The 21,579-nt window shown below is 35.9% G+C and overlaps 1 protein-coding gene across 1 annotated transcript; it reads left to right on the top strand.

Moving 5' to 3' along the window:
- Positions 1–211: 211 nt before the first annotated feature.
- LOC141586840 (uncharacterized) lies at positions 212–12,069 on the top strand. The gene is made up of 13 exons (XM_074408225.1): positions 212–895; positions 2,817–2,895; positions 3,014–3,070; positions 3,470–3,525; positions 4,845–5,070; positions 6,204–6,290; positions 6,383–6,457; positions 6,580–6,666; positions 8,741–8,805; positions 8,884–9,070; positions 9,158–9,246; positions 11,261–11,375; positions 11,753–12,069. Exons 1-13 carry the CDS (start codon positions 408–410, stop codon positions 11,792–11,794), a joined length of 1,653 nt encoding a protein of 550 aa, XP_074264326.1. The 5' UTR covers positions 212–407; the 3' UTR covers positions 11,795–12,069.
- The last annotated feature ends 9,510 nt before the right edge of the window (positions 12,070–21,579 follow it).

Genomic DNA, 21,579 nt, shown 5'->3' on the forward strand with positions numbered 1-21,579 from the left:
CTATTGGATTGTATTTATCATAACCCTAAAAAAAAATGGTCTATTAAATTAGCGAGATTACACAACGTAACGAAAATAATCCTCAAACTGCCACATGCAAAGATAAAGTGAAATGTATATGCTTTTACCCAAATTTGTTCGAGTGTTTCCATTCTTACAAATGCAACTAACAATATGCACGGGCATTAATCAATTTCTATATTTTGTCTTCACAAGTCACAACAAACCCAACATATAGGGCGGGTTGACAAAAGCCCGCGACTTGTTTTTCTATATTCAAATCGAAATAACAAAAATTCAATCGAAATAAACCCTACAACACCATAATTTCCCCCAAATTGTTCAACTCCTATTCAACGAAATTAGGGTTTCGAATTCCTTCAAATTCTTTCTACAGCAGAAATCCGATGGACTTCGACGAGTACGAGTATCTGGAGAAGTCCGTGGAGGAATCTGAGAATCGATCGAAGAAGAAAAGCAGCGAGAAGAGAGAGAGAGACGTCGATGATGGAAGAGTGAAGGAGAGAGATATCGACACTGCGGACGACGGGCATTCTCGGAAGAAGTCGCGGCGGAGCGACGGCGAGAACGGCGGCGGAGAGAGAAAACGCGATGACAGAGATAGAGACAGGGATAGGAGGAGAGAAAAAGATAAGGATAAGGATAGGGAGAGGGAGAGGTCTAAAGATAGAGATAGAAGAGAGAAGGAAAGGGAGAGGGAGAGGAGAGACAGGGATAGGGAAAAGGAAAGGAGAGATAGGGAGAGATCGAAGGAGAAAGAAAGGGAGAAGTCAAGGGAGAGGGAGAGAGAGCGGTCGAGACGAAGCAGCAGTCGGTCGAGGCGACATGAGAGCCGGGAGAGGGAGTTGAGAGAAGCTGAAATTAGAGATAGCAGGTTTATTTCTCACTTGTTTCTGGTTTTTGGCTTTTATTCTCATGTATTGCTTACTACATTGTGCATTGTTTATGTTGTTTATTGAAAATACTTTGGATGGATTTTGAAATCAATCTTACTCGTATTCACTAGAGAATTAGAATTATTGAGTGAGGGAATTAGAATTATGAGGGAGTGGGTAAGATTTAAGTAGCGGAATATGAATCAAATTGAAAAGGGTGTGTGTTATTGGATTGGAGTAGGATTGACATGGTACAACGGAGTGGATTGGCTACATAAGATTAACCCTTGCGAGAATTAAACGGGTAGTTATATTTTGATTTTGTGGGGGTTAAGAGGTATATATGCTTAGGGTTTATTGTTAATTGGATTAGTCTCACATTGTATTAATATGATACCATTAGAATATAGATGATTAGGCCAATTTGTGTTGACGTCTATGGGTGTTCCATTTATGATATTTGATGATTTTCATTCCAGCTTTTGTGTAGGTATTGTGTGTACACTATGAATGGTAGGCACGGTCATTATGTTTGTGTTACAGGTCACTTTTGAGCCACATAAAGCTTTAGGATTAGAGCGGGAAAGATGGTTTGCAGGCTTATTATCCCATAATAATTTCTTTGGAGGCTTGTAAAGTTTTTAAAACTTTGTGATTGGCTGGCTGACATATCGCTTGCATATTTTGAGCTTAATACATTAATCGGAGCTAAGGAAAGGTTGATTAGGGGAAGATGAACAGGAATTTAAAGACTGCAGGCTCTACTGATTTAGTTGATAAGAGTAGTAAAACAGCGATGTTTGTTTAATTTAAGCTTTGAGGGCTATTAGGATAGGAAATCAATGTGTGTGATAAGGTAGGAGAGATATGAAACGTGGGTCATCTTGGTCTAGCAGGTATCACGAGTTTTCGATGCGGGGTGTCACTATCTTCATTCATCTTCTGGTTATGCACTTATACCTAATTGAGATAATGAGCATGATAAGGCTTTCCTGTAACTACGTATTGGTCTTCAATTTCTCTGTTTGCAGACTGGTTGTTGCAGTCTGGTTGTTGGTTATTAGAATTGTAAGTGATCTAGTTGTTTCTTCTTGAGTAGTCCAGAAAAGAATTAGTTTTATCTTCACGATTGATTTTTACTGATCTTGTAGTTTCTTTCTGATTGGCCTGAAAATGTAAGAAAAATCTGTAATCTATCTCGTGATTATGAGATGCTAGTTATTATGGTTTTAGAACATCATATTCGTTTCAATTTTTTTGCTATCAGCTGTATGTCGCTTAGTAACTTGTATCATTTCACCAGATATGGTCAATGGCTTTCTTCATTGTCTCACAATTTTCATGCCACATGTGGCAAAAGTGACATCCCATTGTCAATTTTTTTTTTTTGTGGATGAAGAAGCTATCTGTTAGCTCGTGGTGACACAGACAGATGTGGTTTAAAACAATCACTGATTGAAGTGAGGATCGATGTAATCTTTTAATTGATAGAAGGGATGATATATGTGTTTTTAAACATTAAGTTGGAATTGTTTTGCAGTCTTTTTTGCTGCTAAGGAACTCATTTAGCCTGGGGTTTATTGGACTCAAATTTCATCTGCAGGCACAAAATGACAGACAACATCTTCTCCCATCTTTGCATCATCAAGTAGAATTTTTTTTCCTTAATGATGTCATTAGCTGCTCCATGAGCTATCAGTTACATTTTCATTGAGTATTACCCAACCGGCTACAACTGTGTTTGGGCAACCTCACTTAGAATTCAATGGATGTTGTCCTAAATTTTTTCATCACAATCACAACATTTTTTTCCGTGTGTTAAATTTCTTTGTTTATTTTCTGCATGCCTTTAGTTTGTGGCCCATTTAGTACATCACCTAGTTTGGACTGGTTTCTTGTTCCTGAATTTTCTGTTTTCAGGAGATTCAAGGAGAAGAAGGAAGCAGTTGAGCCTGAAGCTGATCCCGAGAGGGATCAAAGAACTGTATTTGCCTACCAGGTTGCATTCTTCTAATTCTCTGTTAACTTACCATCATCAGACTTTGTGATATTTTATGTTTGCAGTTTAGCCTTACATCTAGCATGTGTTTTTTAATGGGTGAAAATGCTGATTGCAGATGCCTCTGAAGGCGGCTGAGAGAGATGTTTATGAATTTTTTTCAAAAGCTGGCAAGGTTAGTAGCAGCTTATCTTTTGGTTGTTTCTAATGTTAATCGCATGGCAGCCGTTCTATTTGAATATGTTTAGTGCTTTGTGCTAATTCTATTGATACTGTATTATAGATCTTCATGAGACATGTTATAATGTTATGATTATGCTTATGAGTGGCGAACTGCATGAGAGGTATTTGCTCTTGTTGAAGGAATTTTTTTTTTCCAATTATTCTAACTTAAATGGCATTTGGGATGTATGAAGTACTTGGTTTGGATATCAGCCAGTGGAACCAAGGTAGATCACAGATGTTGACATGTTTTTTTTTTTCCTTTTTTTTTTGGGTTTTTTTCCCTCAGTTTGGTGCTTCGAACCTTTTTTTTTTTTTTTTTTTTTTTTTCACTATGAATCACTTTCTGCAGGTTAGGGATGTTAGGCTAATCATGGATCGCAACTCAAGGCGGTCAAAAGGAGTTGGGTATGCCGTCTATTCATCTAATTTAAAATTTGTTTAGTTGCATGCATTGATGAATGTTGATGAAACTAGCTCTTAGCTTATGCTTCTGTAAGATTTAAGCTTGACTTTATTCTTAAATGAACTAGCAATGCGATAAAGATTTCCATGATGAGGGATGATGGGAATACCTTGCTCTCATGTTTAACCAATTGTTGCAGCATTATGAAGGTAGTTGATATGAACCCGAGTCTTTTTTTTCAGTTATCTTCTTCTTAAGCCTGCAAGGGATTTAGATTCCTTTATATAGTGGACTTCAGATATATTCTTATTCATTGTTGCTGATCTGAAGTTGTTTGAATTTAGGTAAGTTTAAATATGGATACATGATACATCGTTATAGAGGTGGGTTCGCTGAAGAAAAGCCTTCTAATATGGTAATGCCAATGCTGTACAAGGGAATTGGCTAGTTAGCTGAGTTGAGGCTAGTTAGCATTAAAAAGTGCTTTGTTTCATATATTAGGGCTTTTGCAACTTTCTTTTGCCAGTTCTCGATGAAAATTTATCCATGTTGCATTTGTTCAGAAACCCATCTTGGTTATTTGGTACCTGATCTAGAACTATGTGAAAGGGAAAGAATGGATGTGTTTCAATGCATTATCTTTTGTCACTTGTCAGCAACCTTTCTTGCTTTGTAATTTCAACCCTATGCTTAAAGATGAGTCTAAATTCAACTTTGAGGTTTTAGGCTTTTTTTTTCCGGTTAACTTTTTTCCAAGATAAGAAAGTTTTGTTTCTAGTCTTGTTTACTGATTTGTTACAATTTACAAGTAATGAATTTTAGGAGGAATTACTCTTGAAGTTCTCAAATGAGTGCTTTTCTGCATCTTTTGATGTATACTATTGAATTAAAGTTGAATGAGAATTTCCCCTCTTGAGCAAAAGTGGTAAATTGGTAATTTCTCTTCTAGATAGGATAACGTGCTTATTGCTGCGGGATGAAGGGGTCATATATTGATTTTGAAAGTTAAATTCTTTAGTCTTGGGAGGGCTTTACAGGTAAAAAAGTGGCATGTGCTGCCTTTTATACCACATAACACTTTTTACTGACCACAAACATACATATATTGTTCCTTTCTGCCTGTGACTAATTGATGCTTTTCCCCTTCTCGTCTAACTTCTTGTATTTGAAAAATCAGATTTGCCAAGAGAATCCCACTTCAACATCTCTCTTAGGGATTTTGCGCCCCACAATTATTGTTATAACTGTTCGTAAGTCATGCTTCTTTTTTCTTTTTATACTATTTCAAAAACTTAACGGACGTACTTGTGTTGAAATGCAGATATATCGAATTCTACGATGTTATGTCTGTGCCTATGGCAATAGCGATGTCTGGTCAACTGTTTCTGGGACAACCTGTGATGGTTAAACCTTCTGAGGCTGAAAAGAATCTTGTGCAATCTACTGCTTCAACTGGTTCAAGTGTTACTGGTCCATATGGACCAACTGATAGGAAGCTGTATGTTGGTAACTTGCACTTCAATATGACAGAGCAACAATTACGTCAGGTACATCTCTAGTGACTAGTGTGTTATGTCGTTTACACTCTGCCGGATGTTTTTAGATTGTCAAATGTCAATTAGTGAATGCTAAAAGTTACACTTAGTATAGACTTAAGAGCGGAAGTTTTGAGCGATATTTTGAGTATTGGTTGTTATGACTTATATTTTGGTGAACCAAGGTTACTGCTTTTAAAGTTCTCTAATTTTGAACATATAGTGAAGTACAACCACTAAGGAGGTTTATCAGGATCAAGATATATTAGAGAGTATAGTAAAGATGGACTAGACTTTGATTATAGACAAAATATTACAAGTAGAGACATTATAAGAGGATTTTTTGGAAATAGGATTCTTAAGACTTAGCTTGTTTGTGACAAGTACAAGCACCTCTATTTATAGTTATTTTATACGACAAGCTAAGGAGCATATTACAAGCATATTCAAATCATATCATACTAGCTTAACCATTCATTTTCAATCATGCCTAACAATTCTTTTATGCTTTGACTATTAACCATTCATTTATTCAACGCTTTTATGTTGAGATTATTCACTTATTTATCTAAATTTTCCTTCTTGCGTATGTATGTCTTTGGAAAGAGCTTACTGTCATCTTCAAGGAATTAGTACGGATTAATTTCACAGGGCTAAGAACAAAAATATGTCATCCAATATTACTAGGCTCAAGAGTCCTTGTCTTGTTTGCTAGTCTTTTCAAAAGTAGACTCGTGACTGTTAAGTAGGAGTGTGCGCAAAGTTTTTACCAGTCGTTCCTTTGTTAAAGCATATGTATACTCTGCTAGAGCCTGTAGCCTGTAGGTAGCTTGTATTTTTTGTCAGCCCTTACTCATGTGCTAACTTAAACTAAATTTTGTGTGGCTCATTTGATTGTCCCTAACTCCCTATTGTTCCCTTTTGCGTAAGGCAAAATTTTGTAACAACACTTAGTTTGGAATTAAAGTTCTATGTTGGACTGTTGTGAGCATAATTTTTTCTCCTTTGGTTTATGTTTTGGTTGAATACTAAGTGTTCTACTGCTGTGAGCTTCCTTCTTTTTATTTTTCATTTCCTTTACAACGAAATTGTTTTCCAATGCTTGTTTGTGCGTAGTTTTATTCTTGTGTTTTGTCCCGTGACAGATCTTTGAATCATTTGGTCCTATAGAATTGGTGCAGCTACCTCTTGACCCTGAGTCCGGACACTGCAAAGGGTTTGGGTTTGTTCAAGTCAGTGAAAACTTTGAATTTATTTCTGGTAATCCTTTTCTTAGTTTACTACTACTGCTCTGTAACTTCTGCTAACATAAAATTATTAACAGTTTGCTCAGGTTGAGCATGCAAAACAAGCTGTAAGCTTGAATGGAAAATTGGATATTGCTGGCAGATATATTAAGGTTGGCTATATTTACCTTTGAAATTAACTATCATGAAGCATATAAACTATACCCTTTCATGTCCAATTTATCTTTGTATATTGATGTTACTTATCTACTCTATGTATTGTGGGGACATGCAGGTTTCGTCTGTCACAGAGCATGTTGGTGCTGCTCAAGAAGCCGGCACAACTGCTGCAGATTTCGATGACGATGATGGAGGTGGTTTGGTTAGTGGACCTCTTCTCCTCCATGTTTGCGTAATATTAAATTCGGACTTGTAATCATTAAGTAATATATGAGGTGGATTTGTTAAATTTTTATTCTTCCCAGGGGCCATTTTTGTATTTTAATCAACATGTTAATTGTTGATATTTTTGTCAAAGATCCGTAAGAGCATGTATAGTAGCAAAAAAATAGGGAGCACGTGTTTTGCTCTCTATTTCTCTCTACTTGAGAGTAAAAACTAATGTTACACCCACAATGGCAAAACTCTCCTTTTTCTTCTTTTTGCTTCCACCACTTCCATATATACATCTCAAATTGGGGAAAAAAAAACACAATTTCTCTCACATTTCTACTTATTATGGTGTACTTTTAACGGAGAAGAAGCCCTCTATCTTAGTTTGAAAAAGCACGCCCGAGGACGAGGGGGCCTTGGCGCTAGGTGCAAAGAGGCACAGACAGCAGCTTATCAGAGATTGTAGGTAATGATGTGTCTGAAAGGTGCGTATTAGCTTGAGGGGCAAGGCATGAGGAGGCGCGCTTAGAAGATGGGAGGCTCAGAAAGGAAAATTGGGAAGTAGTTAAATGTCATGTGCAAGGCACGTGACCTTCCAAGACTTTAAGTTTTGCTTTTATTAGAAAATCAACTCATTTAACCTACTTTTATTCACCTTTTATTATTTCCTCTGTTGTCATTTGTTCCGTGAGATAGCAAGTGTCTTTTGTCTCAGCCTCTCATCATCTCTCATCATCTCTCATCACATCATCTCTGAAATTCTTCATAGCTGCTTTTGCCCTATACAGCTATCCTTCAAGTCTGGTACCTCAATTTTTTTCTCTTCCTTGTTAATCTCTTCTCTGTTATTCTCTTCCATTCTTCTAAATTATTCGTGGCTTCTTAATCCCTTCTTTTCCCCTGTTATTTTATTCTTCTACTCGTCTCCGATCATTTTATTCTTCTGTCAGCACTTTTAGACCTCTGCAAACATTGTACTTCACTAATGTCCAGTTGTATACTAATCAATTATTTTGTGGGTATTTTATGTGGATGATATACTGATAGTTTACATTTGATGAGGGTATTTTATTTTTTACGATACTTTACGCTTTTCATGTCATGGGATTGACGTGTCCCCCCCCCCTCCCCCCACCACAACAGCCTAGGTGCAATTTCATGTTCAAATTGCTAGCAACCGTCACAGAAAGAAAAGCAACATTTGTGCAGTAATTATTGTACGAATAATACGTATTCTTTTAAAAAAAATTTGTGATTTCAGTTATTTCACATGGAGGGTTGTGCTTTACTTTAATATTTAGTAGCATTGATAATTGTTATGTTTTTGTTACTAGTCAATTAGTTTTTTAATGGCTATTTAACGAATGATCTGTGACGTGGCAGATAATAGTTTCTTCCTTTCAATATATCTGTGATCTAAATAAATGGTTTTTAAGTACTCCCTCCGTACCACACCAAAGGTAACGTAGGGAAAATGGAGTATTTAAGAAAAGGTGGAAAAAGTAAGGGTAAAGTGGGGAAAAAATAGGTGGGGTATGTAATTGTGGGTATAATTGTGGGTTTGAAGGTGGGGTATGTAATGGCATTTTGTGTAAATATCAAATGGGTATAAGGATAACTTGGTAGTAATGTTGGCCAAATAAGGGATGTTACCTTTGGTGTGGTACGTCCGTTTATAGTAATTGTTACTTTTGGTGTGGTACGGAGGGAGTATTAAATAAGGTTGAAATTAAATTTAAAACTTCGATGGAAAATGTGTGTATCGGGTCAAATAGTCCCTTGCCTTTGCCTTACGCCTTGTTGCCTTGTCCCCTCATTGCCTCGATGTGCCTCAGGCTTCCTTAAACTAAGCGCTCTATAGCTTTTGGGGGAGGGAGCACTTGGAGAGCTACTTTTTGGTTTTTTTTCTCCATGGAAAGCATGTAAATCGAGCTATTGCACCGCTACTCTTTCTCTAACAATGGGGATCACCTTAGCATGCACTTGTAAAGCTCTATTGTCCATGCTCTAAGATTTTTCTTACTAGTTTGGTTGGGTGAAAATGCACTCCATTTCGTTTGCAGGCTTTAAATGCTAGATCCAGGGCAATGCTGATGGCAAAGCTAGATCGCACTGGTACAGCTTCAAGGTCGGTGATCTACTTGTGTTTATCTTCCCAATAATTTACTGTTTTTTAATTCATCTTTAATGTTTGTCATTTTTGCAGTATTGCAGGTTCACTTGGTGTACCGCTTAATGGCGCAGCACCTGTTCAACAACCTTTTGCATTGCCCCTAAATGGGCAAGCTGTTCCCACGATTCCTGGTCAATTAGTGCCTCCCATAGTTTCTGAACCAATTGGGACCCCAAGCGAGTGTTTATTGTTAAAGAACTTGTTTGATCCAGCCACCGAGGCATGTACCTTAATCCTTTTTCCCCCTTTCTTTTGCCTGCATCTTTTCTACCACCTAATAGAATATTAATTTTACATATGTATGCAGACTGACCCGGAGTTTGACTTGGACATCAAAGAAGACGTAGAAGAAGAGTGCTCAAAGTTCGGTCGTGTGAGGCACATATATGTTGACAAGTATGTACTTCCCTGGTTTTAGCCATTTGCTTGTGTACTCCTTTTTGGGCCGTCTCAACCTTTGGTATATGGTTACTGTTGACTGTTGAGTTTGTGTAAGATGATTGTTTTATCTTCGTATGTTTTTTCCAAGATGTGTACCCATATGATTAGTGGACCCACCCATAATTACACACTAACCTACGATTTGTAGATGCCCATACGCTATTTGCTTGTGCTTTACATAAAAAAAAGCCAGTTTAAAACACACAAACACCATAGTTATAGAAGGGCCCATGGCGACTAGGAGCGAGGTGAAGGCGTATGCCTCTGCACTTTTTTACAGACACATCTTTATTTTTATGTTAAAGAGGCTTACATGTAAAGGAGTATAAGCTAGGGATCAAGCACTAGGGATCGTGTTCTCTAAGCGAGATGCAGGCACATGCCTCATAGAGACGCAACACATTTTTGTTGCAAACAAATTTGCATCGTCAATTTACAATTGCGTAACCTACTTTAAAGAGGCTAGCATAGTACGAGGTGTTTGGTTCACGCAAAGGTGGAAAAGAATCACGAAAGGGATACAAGGGGAAAGGAAAGGGATAACCTTTGATTGCCCTATTCATATTATGATGGCATGGTAGACCATCGCCCCAATCCAACAACCACTACTAAACCATCCAGCACAACCCCTCTTACCACCTGAAAACCCTTCCACACAACCAACCGCACTTCGATAAGCTTGAATTCACCACCAGCCCATACCTACCGCCTCCTCAGTTGCTGCAGTCCACCACAGCGCCGACTCACCATCCTTCCAAGTTGGTAAAAAACCTTCGTCAACACCCCAATAATCCGCTCCTCCACCCGAAAAATTCACCCAGGCACCCGTAACACCCATCCTAGTCCACGAAAAACCCAACCGACCCACGATAAACCTTTGTTACCCTCAATCTAGGGTTTTCAAGAGTGGGGATCGGTTTTTCGTGGATTTTGTTGTTTTTGGGGGTGGTGGGGCTGGGTTTTGTGTGGTTTGACGGCGGAGTTGGTTGGAGGCAGCGAGGTTGACTGGTGGTGGTGGGAGGCAGTGGATCTGTGGTGTCAGTGGAACTCTGGGGGGAATGGGGACTGAAGGTATAGGGTTTTGGGGGGTTCCAAAATCTTAAAAGGGGGTCAAGGGGGGTACGGGTTTTCTTAAAAGGGGCTAAGCAAACATTCTGTTTCCCTTAACCATTGGTCTTTCCTGAATAACCCCAACCAAACGCCCCATAAATAAGTACTCCTTCCCAATTTTTGTTTTCTTCCCATTTCCATTTTTAGGGTCAAAGTTAGCAAACTAACCTAAGTAAGTTGTATAATAAAAAATATTAATACATAAACTAAAATATTTATATTATCAAAAAATCTTTCAAAAATTATTTCTTCCAGCCAAAAAAAGGTAGGTATACACGTCAAAAATGCGGTCAGTATACCTTCTTCAAGACCTCGTAAAAGCAAATAGTAATATAAAAATAATGGGAGTATACAACAACAACGACAACATCAAAGCCTTAATGCCAAAATGATTTGGGAGTATATGATAGGGATAATCTGGCAAAGAGAAGAGCATAATAAAATAAAAATAAAAAAATATGGAATATTCTTAATGGCGCACCTTTATAGCTACGCCTTATCTATAAAGCATGCCAAGGCATTTTAGATAGTGTCTCAAGCCTGAGGCAAACAATTAGATGCGCCAAAGTGAGTTTACTAATACCTGCTTCTATATGTAATTGGAAGGGATCTGGAAGTGCTAGTACCTCATTCTACCAAAGCGATATTCTATGGTTTGTATTCAGACACTAAAGCTTTGAATCATGATGTGTTGACATTGACATTTCTATTTGGAGTTATTTAAGATATGAGTGCAGAACGAACGTTTACTCTTTATTTTTGGTTGGGGAAGAAATTGGATGGTCTTTGTTTCTCCTTTTTGTTCATCCTGACGGTGACGGGTATGTACTTTACTGAGTTGTTGGCACCTGGCATGCAGGCACAGTGCTGGTCACGTGTACTTGCGTTATGAAAACAAAGAAGATGCCATGAAAGCTCAGCAGGGTATGCACATGCGATGGTTTGCTCGAAGGTTGATCTCTGCCATTTTTATGGTAAGGCACCCGTTTTTTCCTTTGATAAGAAATGTTTAGGCACAAAATCCTGGGATCTGCATCTTAGATTACATCGCCCGAAAAGATTTACACTCGGCACATTTAAAAGAAACTACTATGGTGTTAGATAGCCTCATACTGTCATACATGACTCATTTGAAACAGAAAGGTGTAACTGTTTCCTTGGGAGGCATTCAAACTACCCTACCATGATTGGAGGCATTCATGTTCCCTTTTGTACTGTTAAATAATCTTAGATATTGAATTCCCTGGAAACCGGGTTGTAGTTTGGAGCAATGCGTAATTGTTACCTTGGACTAGTCAGCTATATATTATACTGATAAATTTTGGTTTTGTATCGTTATTTTTCTTTGCAGCAACCTCAAGATTATGAAGCCAAATTTCAAGATGGTGCTTAACGGTAATTGTAGTAATTAGTCTGCCATCTGGTACAACATACTTGCTGAGCCAATCAGAGGTGTAATGTGTAGTTCTTACCGTCTTTTTGTGGTGTAAAGTCGTGAGATAGTGCTTTTGGCGTATCATAACTCATGACAGTATTCGCTTATGCACGGTTCTGATATTTTATTGACAATATACCTTGATTTGAATACAAAAGCCGGATTGGCTATTTTGTAATTTGTGCAAGGAGAGACATGTATCAACTATCAAGTAGTTTGGCTTATTTTGGTTTTGTAGTTTGGCTATTTTAGTTTTGTATTTTGTAGTTAATGGCCGGATTGGCATACTGCCTATTATTCTTCCGCAAACACGATAGATATTCTCTAGTGCTTTACCTGAGATATGTGTTTCTTTCACAAATACGTTTGACAAATTAAATTTTAAAAGACAAAATAGCATACTCCACAAAAGAAATCTCGAGTTGGTAAGTCGACCTACCAAATGAGACTCAATAATATCACTGATTATTTAGCTAGTACTAAAACGGATACGACACGGACATGGGATACGACATTCCATGAAACTTAGGACACGGGACATGTTATTTAAATCTAATAAAATATATATTTTAAAGTTATAATTAACGTGTCATTTTATTTTTTATAAGTGTATTTTGATATTAAATTTAAATAATTGAAGGTAAAATTCGACTTTAACTCTAACTTGTACTTATTTCCCACTCAAACCTTCTAATCATTCTCTTTCAGTCTTTCGACATCTCATTCCTGTTTTATAAGGTATCCGACCACTTATACGCGTGTTCGCGTGTGTCCAACGAGTGTTGTGTTCGACACGGTGTCGGACACGGGACGACTGATTATGAAGAGTGTCTGTGCTACCTAACTGATTATCAATGACTCAGTATTAAATTGTTTTTTTTTTCTATATCGATTTCTTCGTGTTGTTAGAGCTTAAAGATGGTGGATCTAGCTTTGAAGGGTAGCATAATTTGTATTATACTCTATTCCAATCAGTTCTATACATTGTTTTGCAGAAAAAGCCTTGCATTGCAATTAAATCATTCAAGGCAACATCAACAAAGAAAGATGGAAGATCGACCATCCAAAACCTCCTACCAATATGCCACGGGATCACATGAGCTAACTCGTGCGCTAACCTACTAAACTTCCTACTCGCATGAATAAATTCAACAAAATCAAACTCCAGAAAAATACGATAAATGTCATTATAGGCGAGAAAAATATCGCTTCTTCCTTTCTTCAGCTTCCTCGGATCTTCCACGACACACTTGTAGTCGCTTTCGATAAACACCCTCTTCATCCCCTTACCAACACCACTTTCGCTTCGATCATGGCCTGTTCCCTCGTCCCCCTCTCTTGTACCCTCCTCGGCCTTTGCCACCCCTCAACGACCACCTCTTCCTCATGCCTTTTCGTATCACAAGGTTGCATCAACGCCATCATCCCTCACACAAGCTCCTTAATGCGCCTCATAATCCTATCCAAACACCACCCTTCTTCCTCAAAAACCAGTCTATTAAGCCTCGCCCACAACATCGAGAAAGCCGCCATGAACTCTACCCTCTCCCTCGCACCCAACTCTCTCTAACATGCTCTGATTGCTCTCCGTCTACTCCCTCACTCACACAACCCGTTGTTCTGAGCAGCCGAGCTAAACGCCTCTGAATCCAACATGCTCAATTCTATACATTTAAGTAAAATATCACTAACATGTATTTTATAAATGAATAAAAATGATTGGAATTGAGAGTATATATTGAGGGAAAAGGGACGTGGAGATATAAGTCACATGTTTCATTTGTCAGTGATCACATCATCGTAAACCATATTTTATGAGGATTTTTTTTTTCATTTAAATGTTACTTCTTTATTTATGACAATTTGACAATTTATTGCCAATTAAATTCAATCTTTTTCTGTTTAGTTTGAATATACGATCACATAATACAAAATTTTCAACCTTGATATAGTTATGATACCTTTCTAATGTTAAAATGTGTATAGAGTCGAGTTATATATTTTCCTTCTTACTTCAATTACTAGTGTAGATCCCGCGTAAATACGCGGTAAATATAGGCCTTTATTGTATTTTTTATGAAAATATTTTAACTACACTTTTTTAAAAAATCTTTTTTCGTCACGAAGTTAATAATAGGAGATACAATTTTTATGTATAGATTATTTTAAATGAAAAATTAGTTTAATAAATAAAAATCTAATTTATTTCCATATATAAGTTTGAACACTTTGAAGGGAAAACTTTAGAGAAGTTGTATTCTCTTAGTATATAGGAGGATTTAATTTTTAGTGTATTAGTTATAGATTTTAGATTTATATTTGGCGAATTTTTATAAAAAATAACTAATATTAAAATTAATCAAAAGAATTGAATAATTCCATGAATTGTGTTTTTTATGAAAATATTTTAACTACACCAATTTTTTTTTTAATTTTTTTTTTCGTCACGAAGTTAATAATAGGAGATACAATTTTTATGTATAGATTATTTTAAATGAAAAATTAGTTTAATAAATGAAAATCTAATTTATTTCCATATATAAGTTTGAGCACTTTGGAGGGAAAACTTTAGAGAAATTGTATTTTCTTAGTATATAGATATAGGAGGATTTATACTTTTAAAATTTGCACCTCATTAATATTTATCAGCTCGGTCCATTGTATTTTGATATGAAACAAAAAAATTGAAATGGAAAACTAATAAAAAAATTTATTTAAGTTGTGGATATTTTTTAATGAATGTTTTTTGTCACGAAGCTAATAGTAAGCATGTGTCAAATTATTCTCTACAGTAATAATTACTAGATCTTGTGCCCGTGCGTTGCACGGTAACTAAGTAGTTTTCTATTTTTAAATAAATTTGTGGAAAATGTTAGTTCTTAAATGTGAAAAATATACGTTCACTTTAAACTAATGATTTTGTGAGAAATTTTATTTCAATTTGTCTTTAAGTTCAATTAGTCTTTTATAAGTTTATGTTATTGGCCATGTTTGGCTATTAGTAGTAAATTTTAAATAGTACTCCGTAGATAACATTTAGAATACGGTCAACATATTTTATTGAAAAACATGTTTGACTAACCGATATCATATATAAAGCATAAAACTCCAAATAGAAATTTCTTAATTATATTTTACAAAGTGATAATTAATAAGAAAAAGTTGTTAAAGTTGATTAAACTTGTGAGCATATACTGCTACTGTCAACATTGTATTTGTATATGAACTCCCAAACTTTGTCTATCACTATTAACAAAATAAATAGTTTAATATATTAAATTTATTATAATTTAGGTAGTGAGATAACCATGGTCAAATTGATGTATTTTTTTTAATATAAAAGTTCAAATACGGTTAAAAAAGGGAGTTTCTTTTAATAATGTATACGTATACAGATTATACAATTTCTTATGATAAGAGTTATAAGCAACAAAAATAATTTACTCACAACTCTTCATGTTTAAGAATAAACATCGTTTAACATAATACGGCCTTCGTTCCCCATTCTATTTTATGTCTATTATTATTATGTGCCCATTCTATTTTATGTCTATTATTATTATTATTATGTGTTTTGAAGGTATGACCGGATCACTATGTAGCGGGTATTTGAAGTTATGACCGGATTCCATCGTGTCGTATGAGCCGTACCCACTGTCCGATGAAAATTGGTGCCAGGCGGACTTTAGCACTGTGGTAGGGACTGATTTGAGCAAACTTTGCATTTTAGTCTTAATTCGGTCCGGGCCGAATTAATACGTATTGGATAAGACAAACATGGAACACAACATACAAATACTGACCTCACAAAAGAAGAGTAAAGAGAAAAGAAAGCATAGGAGAAAAACAGAAAAATGGCCAAGGCCATCCAACTCAGTTCAGCTAAGAATATCAACACATTAGAAACTCCATTCTACTTAAAATCATCAATCTCATTACAGCTACCAGAAAAATTGATGGCCCATTGGTAAGCCCTTTCTGTTTTCCTTCTTCTTTGGTTTTGAGTTTCATCATATAGGTAAGTTTAATTTCTGGTTGGATTAGATTGCAAAAAGGGCATCAAAAGTGAGACGTCGAGTGATCACCATACCAGCGGCTATGTCCACAGGATATATTGATATATTGCATTCGCCGTGTAACTACGGAGTTATACAAATCTCGATACAATAAATCTAGGGTAAATTTAAGATCAATAATAATCAACTTAAAAGGACCTTATAATTCCTCCTAGGTGTCCTGCCGTTCAACTCATTCACCACAATCAGCAAGTCCGTCTCCATGTGCACCTTTTCGATTCCCATCCGCAAGGCCCATCAGTACCGCCTTTGCTTCTCCAAATCGGAAACACGTTCTCCAAACTTCCCGGCGACAGGTTAAAGCCGGGCGAGAATGGTAATTAGGCTCTCTTTTGAGATGATTCTGAGGTGTGCTAACTGCAGCTATTTTGCAGAGATTGAGGGGCTGAAAAGGAAATTGTCTAGCAAGCTTGCTGCTAATCAACCTGGAATGCAGCCAGAGTGGCAGGTAGTTCTTTCACCTATAATGCTTAAGATATTTTCCGCCGCTTTAGTTGAGGAGACCTTGAGATGAATGAAGAGTTTGAAACAGAAATACTTGGATCTTTTGGAGGTGCACGTTGCTGGAAACATTGGTTCCTCGTCGATCTTTTGTCTTTTGATAATCACATGTGATTTTATAGGAGCGGACGCTGGTCGCTGCTCCCCTTCGCAAAAGATTTCTAGTGTACTTGATTTTGTCATGTGTATTTATAGAAAAAAAGGGAAAGTATTTGTCTTGTTTTAAAAGTCATATTGCTAAGCATCGTAGTTGTAGGACATCAACATTTAAATCCCAATCATATTAAGATATACTTTTTTTAAATTATTATTAGTTATTATTTATCTTTAGAGATAAATATTTATCTTTAAAAATAATTAATATGTTATTATTTATCTTTAGAGATAAATATTTATCTTTAAAAATAATTAATATGTTAAGTAGTTAAAAAAAATTGGAGTCTCTAGAATTGCCTGAAAAAAGCCTCTTATATATATATATATTGATTGATTGATTGATTGATTGATTGATTGATTGCATTACTGAAAAATTTAGCAACTTATACTTTATACTTTAATATTAATTTTATATTATTTTAATGAAAAAATCATAATTATGAATTTATTTAAAAAATTAGAGTTTATTTATAAGAATATATTCATTGAAAAGATAATAATGTAATGAAGAAAAAATTATTTATTACCTTATTTAGATAGATGCTTTTTGGAGGAAAAACTAAGAGAATTTTTATTCTCTTAGTAGTAGGGGGAATGTCGTATAAATTGTGACGGTGTGATCTTTCATCTTAATTTGTTAGTTTACATAAATACTCCTATGTCCCAATAGATAAGTTTACTTATTCTTCTGAGATATCGCCTTATAAATCACGATTCTACGATAAATTAGTAGTTAATACCTAACCTATACTCTCTTTAACAAATTAATACCTAATCACAAATTGTTGTATAGGACGGTCTCTTAGCATAGGACCAGTCCATTAACTTAAAGCCCAATTTATTATTAAAAAAAAAAAATTGAGAGACACCAACTCCTTCCCACGTCTCTACTCTCTAGTCTCTAGTCTCTACTCTTTTCACTTCTCTCAACTTCTTGTGTGTTTGCCCACGGATTTTACTCCATCTCAATTAATAATACCGACGCCAGTTATCCTTTTCGCCTGCAAAACCATTAATTTATTGTAAAAAAGAATCGGTTTTCAAACTAAAATTGCTAGTTATTAACTAAAAACTTTAGACAACAAATATTAAGCAATATTCTAAAATTGTACAAAAAGAAAAGTAAAATCAGTAACGTTACTTCTCTTCATTATTATATAGAGTTTTAAAGCTAAATTTGGGAGTTCTAAAGTTACAATTTTTAGATGCTTTATGAAGTAGGAAAATTATGAGTTAATTATGTAATAGAGATTTTAAAATACATAATTCTCAACTAAAAATTTATAGTTGTCAACATAAAGATATGAGTTTTCAAATTAAAACAATTAGTTAAAATTTAGAAGTATTAACTTTAATTTTAAAATCTGAAACCCATAAATGGAGTAAATCAAAAGCTTATGGGGAGTAATTGAATTCAAAGAAAAAAAAACCCATAAGTTGCAAAGTCAAAAGTTTTTAATATAAATACATGAGTAATCAAGTTACAATTATTAGATTCGAACCTGGTTATTGGTAATCGTCATCACCGTGGCTCAGGGAGGCACCTCCATAGTGGTGACCTTAATGACTCTATGTTGAGGAAAGGGCGAATCATTGTCGTTGACGTTACAAACTATTGGGGAAAGGGAAAAGGTAATCGCCTGAAAGGTTATAGGTTTGGTGATTGCATGGATGATGCGGTGATGGGGCGAGGATCGAGGTGGTGGCGAGGATGGGTCCATGCTCCATGGCCATGGGATTGATGGAAACTGAAGAAACGTAGGGACGTATGATGAAGGTAGTAGTTCTGGGTTTTAAGTGGTTTGTTTTCAGTTCTCATTCTTTTTGTATTGGGCTAATTCTCTTATTGGACTCGTCCTATGCTATAAGACGGTCCTATAGGAGAGTTGCTGATACCTAATATGTTTTTTGTTTGGTTTTTAAATCTGATACCTAAAAAGTGCATTTTCTTTACAAATTGGAATCCAGAAGGAATTCCGACAAAAAAAATTGCAAAGTGAATGATATACCTCCTACTTACTAACGTACCTACTTAAAAATCCCTTTCAACGATTCATAATTCTAATTTGATTTTCCAATCAGTCAAAAACACTAATTTGATTTCCACAAAGAATCGTTTTACACAATTGTTATTGTAAAAGTAAATGATATTTTACCTAAACAACCACTTGAAATAACCGTTATTAACCACCACTATTTCTTGATAATAATATCATTATCTTTGATAGATAGTTTGACATTGTTTTTATTGCAAATTCATTTTCCGGAAGACTTACCCTTTGATTTCTTGGATTAAAATCATTCTTATAAATTAACGGTTTTCTAACTTGTGCTCTAAGGGGACCCGATAAAAAAACATTTAAGGAATATTTTTAAGATTTTATCATTATAAATTGAAAGATATATTTACGTAATTTATTTTCGCAGTACAATTTTTACTCATTTCAGTACTTTTTGCACCAAACTTTCCATTTGTTTACCTTGGCTAAAAAACATCAAATCGAATTCTCTATCTTTCTCTATTGTTGAAACTTTGACCTCCTTCAACCTTCTTCAAAATCGTCAATTATGAATGATTATTCGAGTGTAGCGCAAATATTTAATTCATAAATCCGTTATTAATAATCAAATTTACTACTGTATATGTTATAATTTTGTTCTTTTTAAATTAGGGTTTATGTTAAAATTAATTAAAGGCTAATTAGTGTGGTATGGTGGGGAAATTAACGTACTTGGACGTCGCCGGTGGTGGTTAATGTTGGTGGTCCGACGGTGTTCGCCGGCGATGTGTAAGTGACCGTCCGAGCCGACGACTATAGACTGTAGTAAGGGATATGCGTCGGAGGGATACGTGCAAAGGGATATGTGTGGTTGTGATATGCTTGGGAGGGGTTGTTCGACGGTGGTGTTGTTGGTTCAATAGGTCGGCGAAGGTTGTCGGTAGCCGTCCCAGGTACCCGCCAGTGATGGTGTTTTGGGTGGTTAATAGTGTAGCAGTAGCAGCCAATCAGCCATTACGTGGTTGGGTTATTTTTCATTTTTTCCTCCATAGTAGTAGTACGTAGTACACTGGCTTAGTTGTCTGTTTCATTTTTTAATTCAATATAGTACATTTATTAATTGATCTGTGAAATTTTAGAGAGAATTACTTTAGAGAGAGAAATGGAGAGGAGAAATGTGAGGGGTATAATTGTCAATAGTGTACTGTAATGAGTAAAATGTGTACTGCAAAAATCAGCACCCTATATTTAATATTACCATTTTAAGTGAAGAAAACTAAAAACAAAATCCTTACATAACTTCTTATCATGTGCCCTTAAAGCACACGTTATAAAATCCTGCCAACAAGAAGAAACTCACTCAAACAAAATTAACAATTGCTATCACATCTTATTTTGTAATTTTTCCTATTTTCTTTATGTGACAAACCGGGTTTTATGTGAGTTATCAAGTATATACATGAGTTTCATATGGGTTTTAGTTAACTTTTATCGCGTATTGGTATGAGTTGTGTCAGTTGGATGCGCGAACTTCAGGACGAAGTTCATTTTAAGGGGGGAAGACTGTAATACTCCGATATTTTATACATATAACTGCGTAATTTATGAGTAATTCGTAAGTATATATACTATGGTTGGTGTGTATGAGGCTTTGGATATCGTTTCATGAGCTAGTTGGGGTGTGTGGAGGTTTGGTCAGCGAGGGAGAGGGAGTGTCGACCAACTTTATGTGTGGTGATGTGTTGTTACACGACACAGTGCTCAATTGAGGGGGAAAGGGAGTTGAGTCGTCTGGCTATGAGCTGGTATCGGTCGACCAATTCAGATGATAGCAGCAAAACACGGTGACTATCATAATTTAAACCCTATTTCTATATAACATAAACTACGATCTTCCCTATTCTCTTTTGTCAGTTCTAAAAACACAAAACTTTCACATACACTATCACGTTTAGATCGAGTAAGGGAGAAGAAGGAAGAACACGGTTTCGGGCTAAGATCGTTTCGTTCATACATTGTATTCATAAGTATACTTATCGTTATTAATCTATTATTGAGTTGTGATTACAGATGAGACCCGAACCCTAATCCAAGTAATAATTGATTGCAATCTTGTTATTTCGTAATTAAGGCACGAATTCGTAGAAGATCGATTTTAGATCTTGATTGTCATCGGATTGCGGAGTTTGCCAATAAGGTAGGGATACCCTGCTCAACTAAGTTCCTTCTGTTATTGTTTTTTTTTTGTATAATGATGCTTGAAATGGAGTGCAGGAGCCGTGATGGCTACGTGTGGCTGCTGGGGTCAGTCGACCTGTGCCTTTGGTCGATCGACTTAAGCGTGTTATGGGAGTGTGGTTACCACATTGTTTTTATAATCATATGCGTGGCATTTTGTATTGTTTTATCATTATTGCATATTATGTCGTATGTTATTGAGGCGTGGTGACATGGAGATGCGCCATTGTGATATGTGTTGTGGGCACGATGCCAGGGAGTTATGCCAGTGATATGGAGGTGTGTTTGAATATGAGTATTGATACAGTGACAGGGAGTATATCATTTGGTATGTGCACGTTGCCAGGGAGTTGTGTCATACTTGGCGAAAGGGGTGGCGGTTGGCCCGTATGAGACGGGAGACCGTCACTAAGTGTGTTTATTACAGATGCAGTGGTTATATTTATTTGATCATTTATATTGTTTCTATCTTATACTTACGCAACGCTTCATTTATGCATTTATTTATTTGGTACTTGATTATATCCTTACTCAACCTTTGGTTGACGTGAGTTTGTCTGTGTCAAATTGTCACTTATTTTCGGCGTGGCCTGTTATGAACCATTCAATATATAATTTCCGGTTGAATAGGGAGCAGTTAATAATGTTAGCTGCTGTGATTGATGCTGTGCTGGGGTGATGGACGAGTGGCGATGAGTTTGTCTGAGTCTAGATGTCACGAGTTGATCCTTTTACAGAGATACATTATTTTTATTTATTAATTCCGATGTTA

Source organism: Silene latifolia, chromosome 6 (assembly GCF_048544455.1).
Source record: "Silene latifolia isolate original U9 population chromosome 6, ASM4854445v1, whole genome shotgun sequence".
Lineage (NCBI taxonomy): Eukaryota > Viridiplantae > Streptophyta > Magnoliopsida > Caryophyllales > Caryophyllaceae > Silene > Silene latifolia.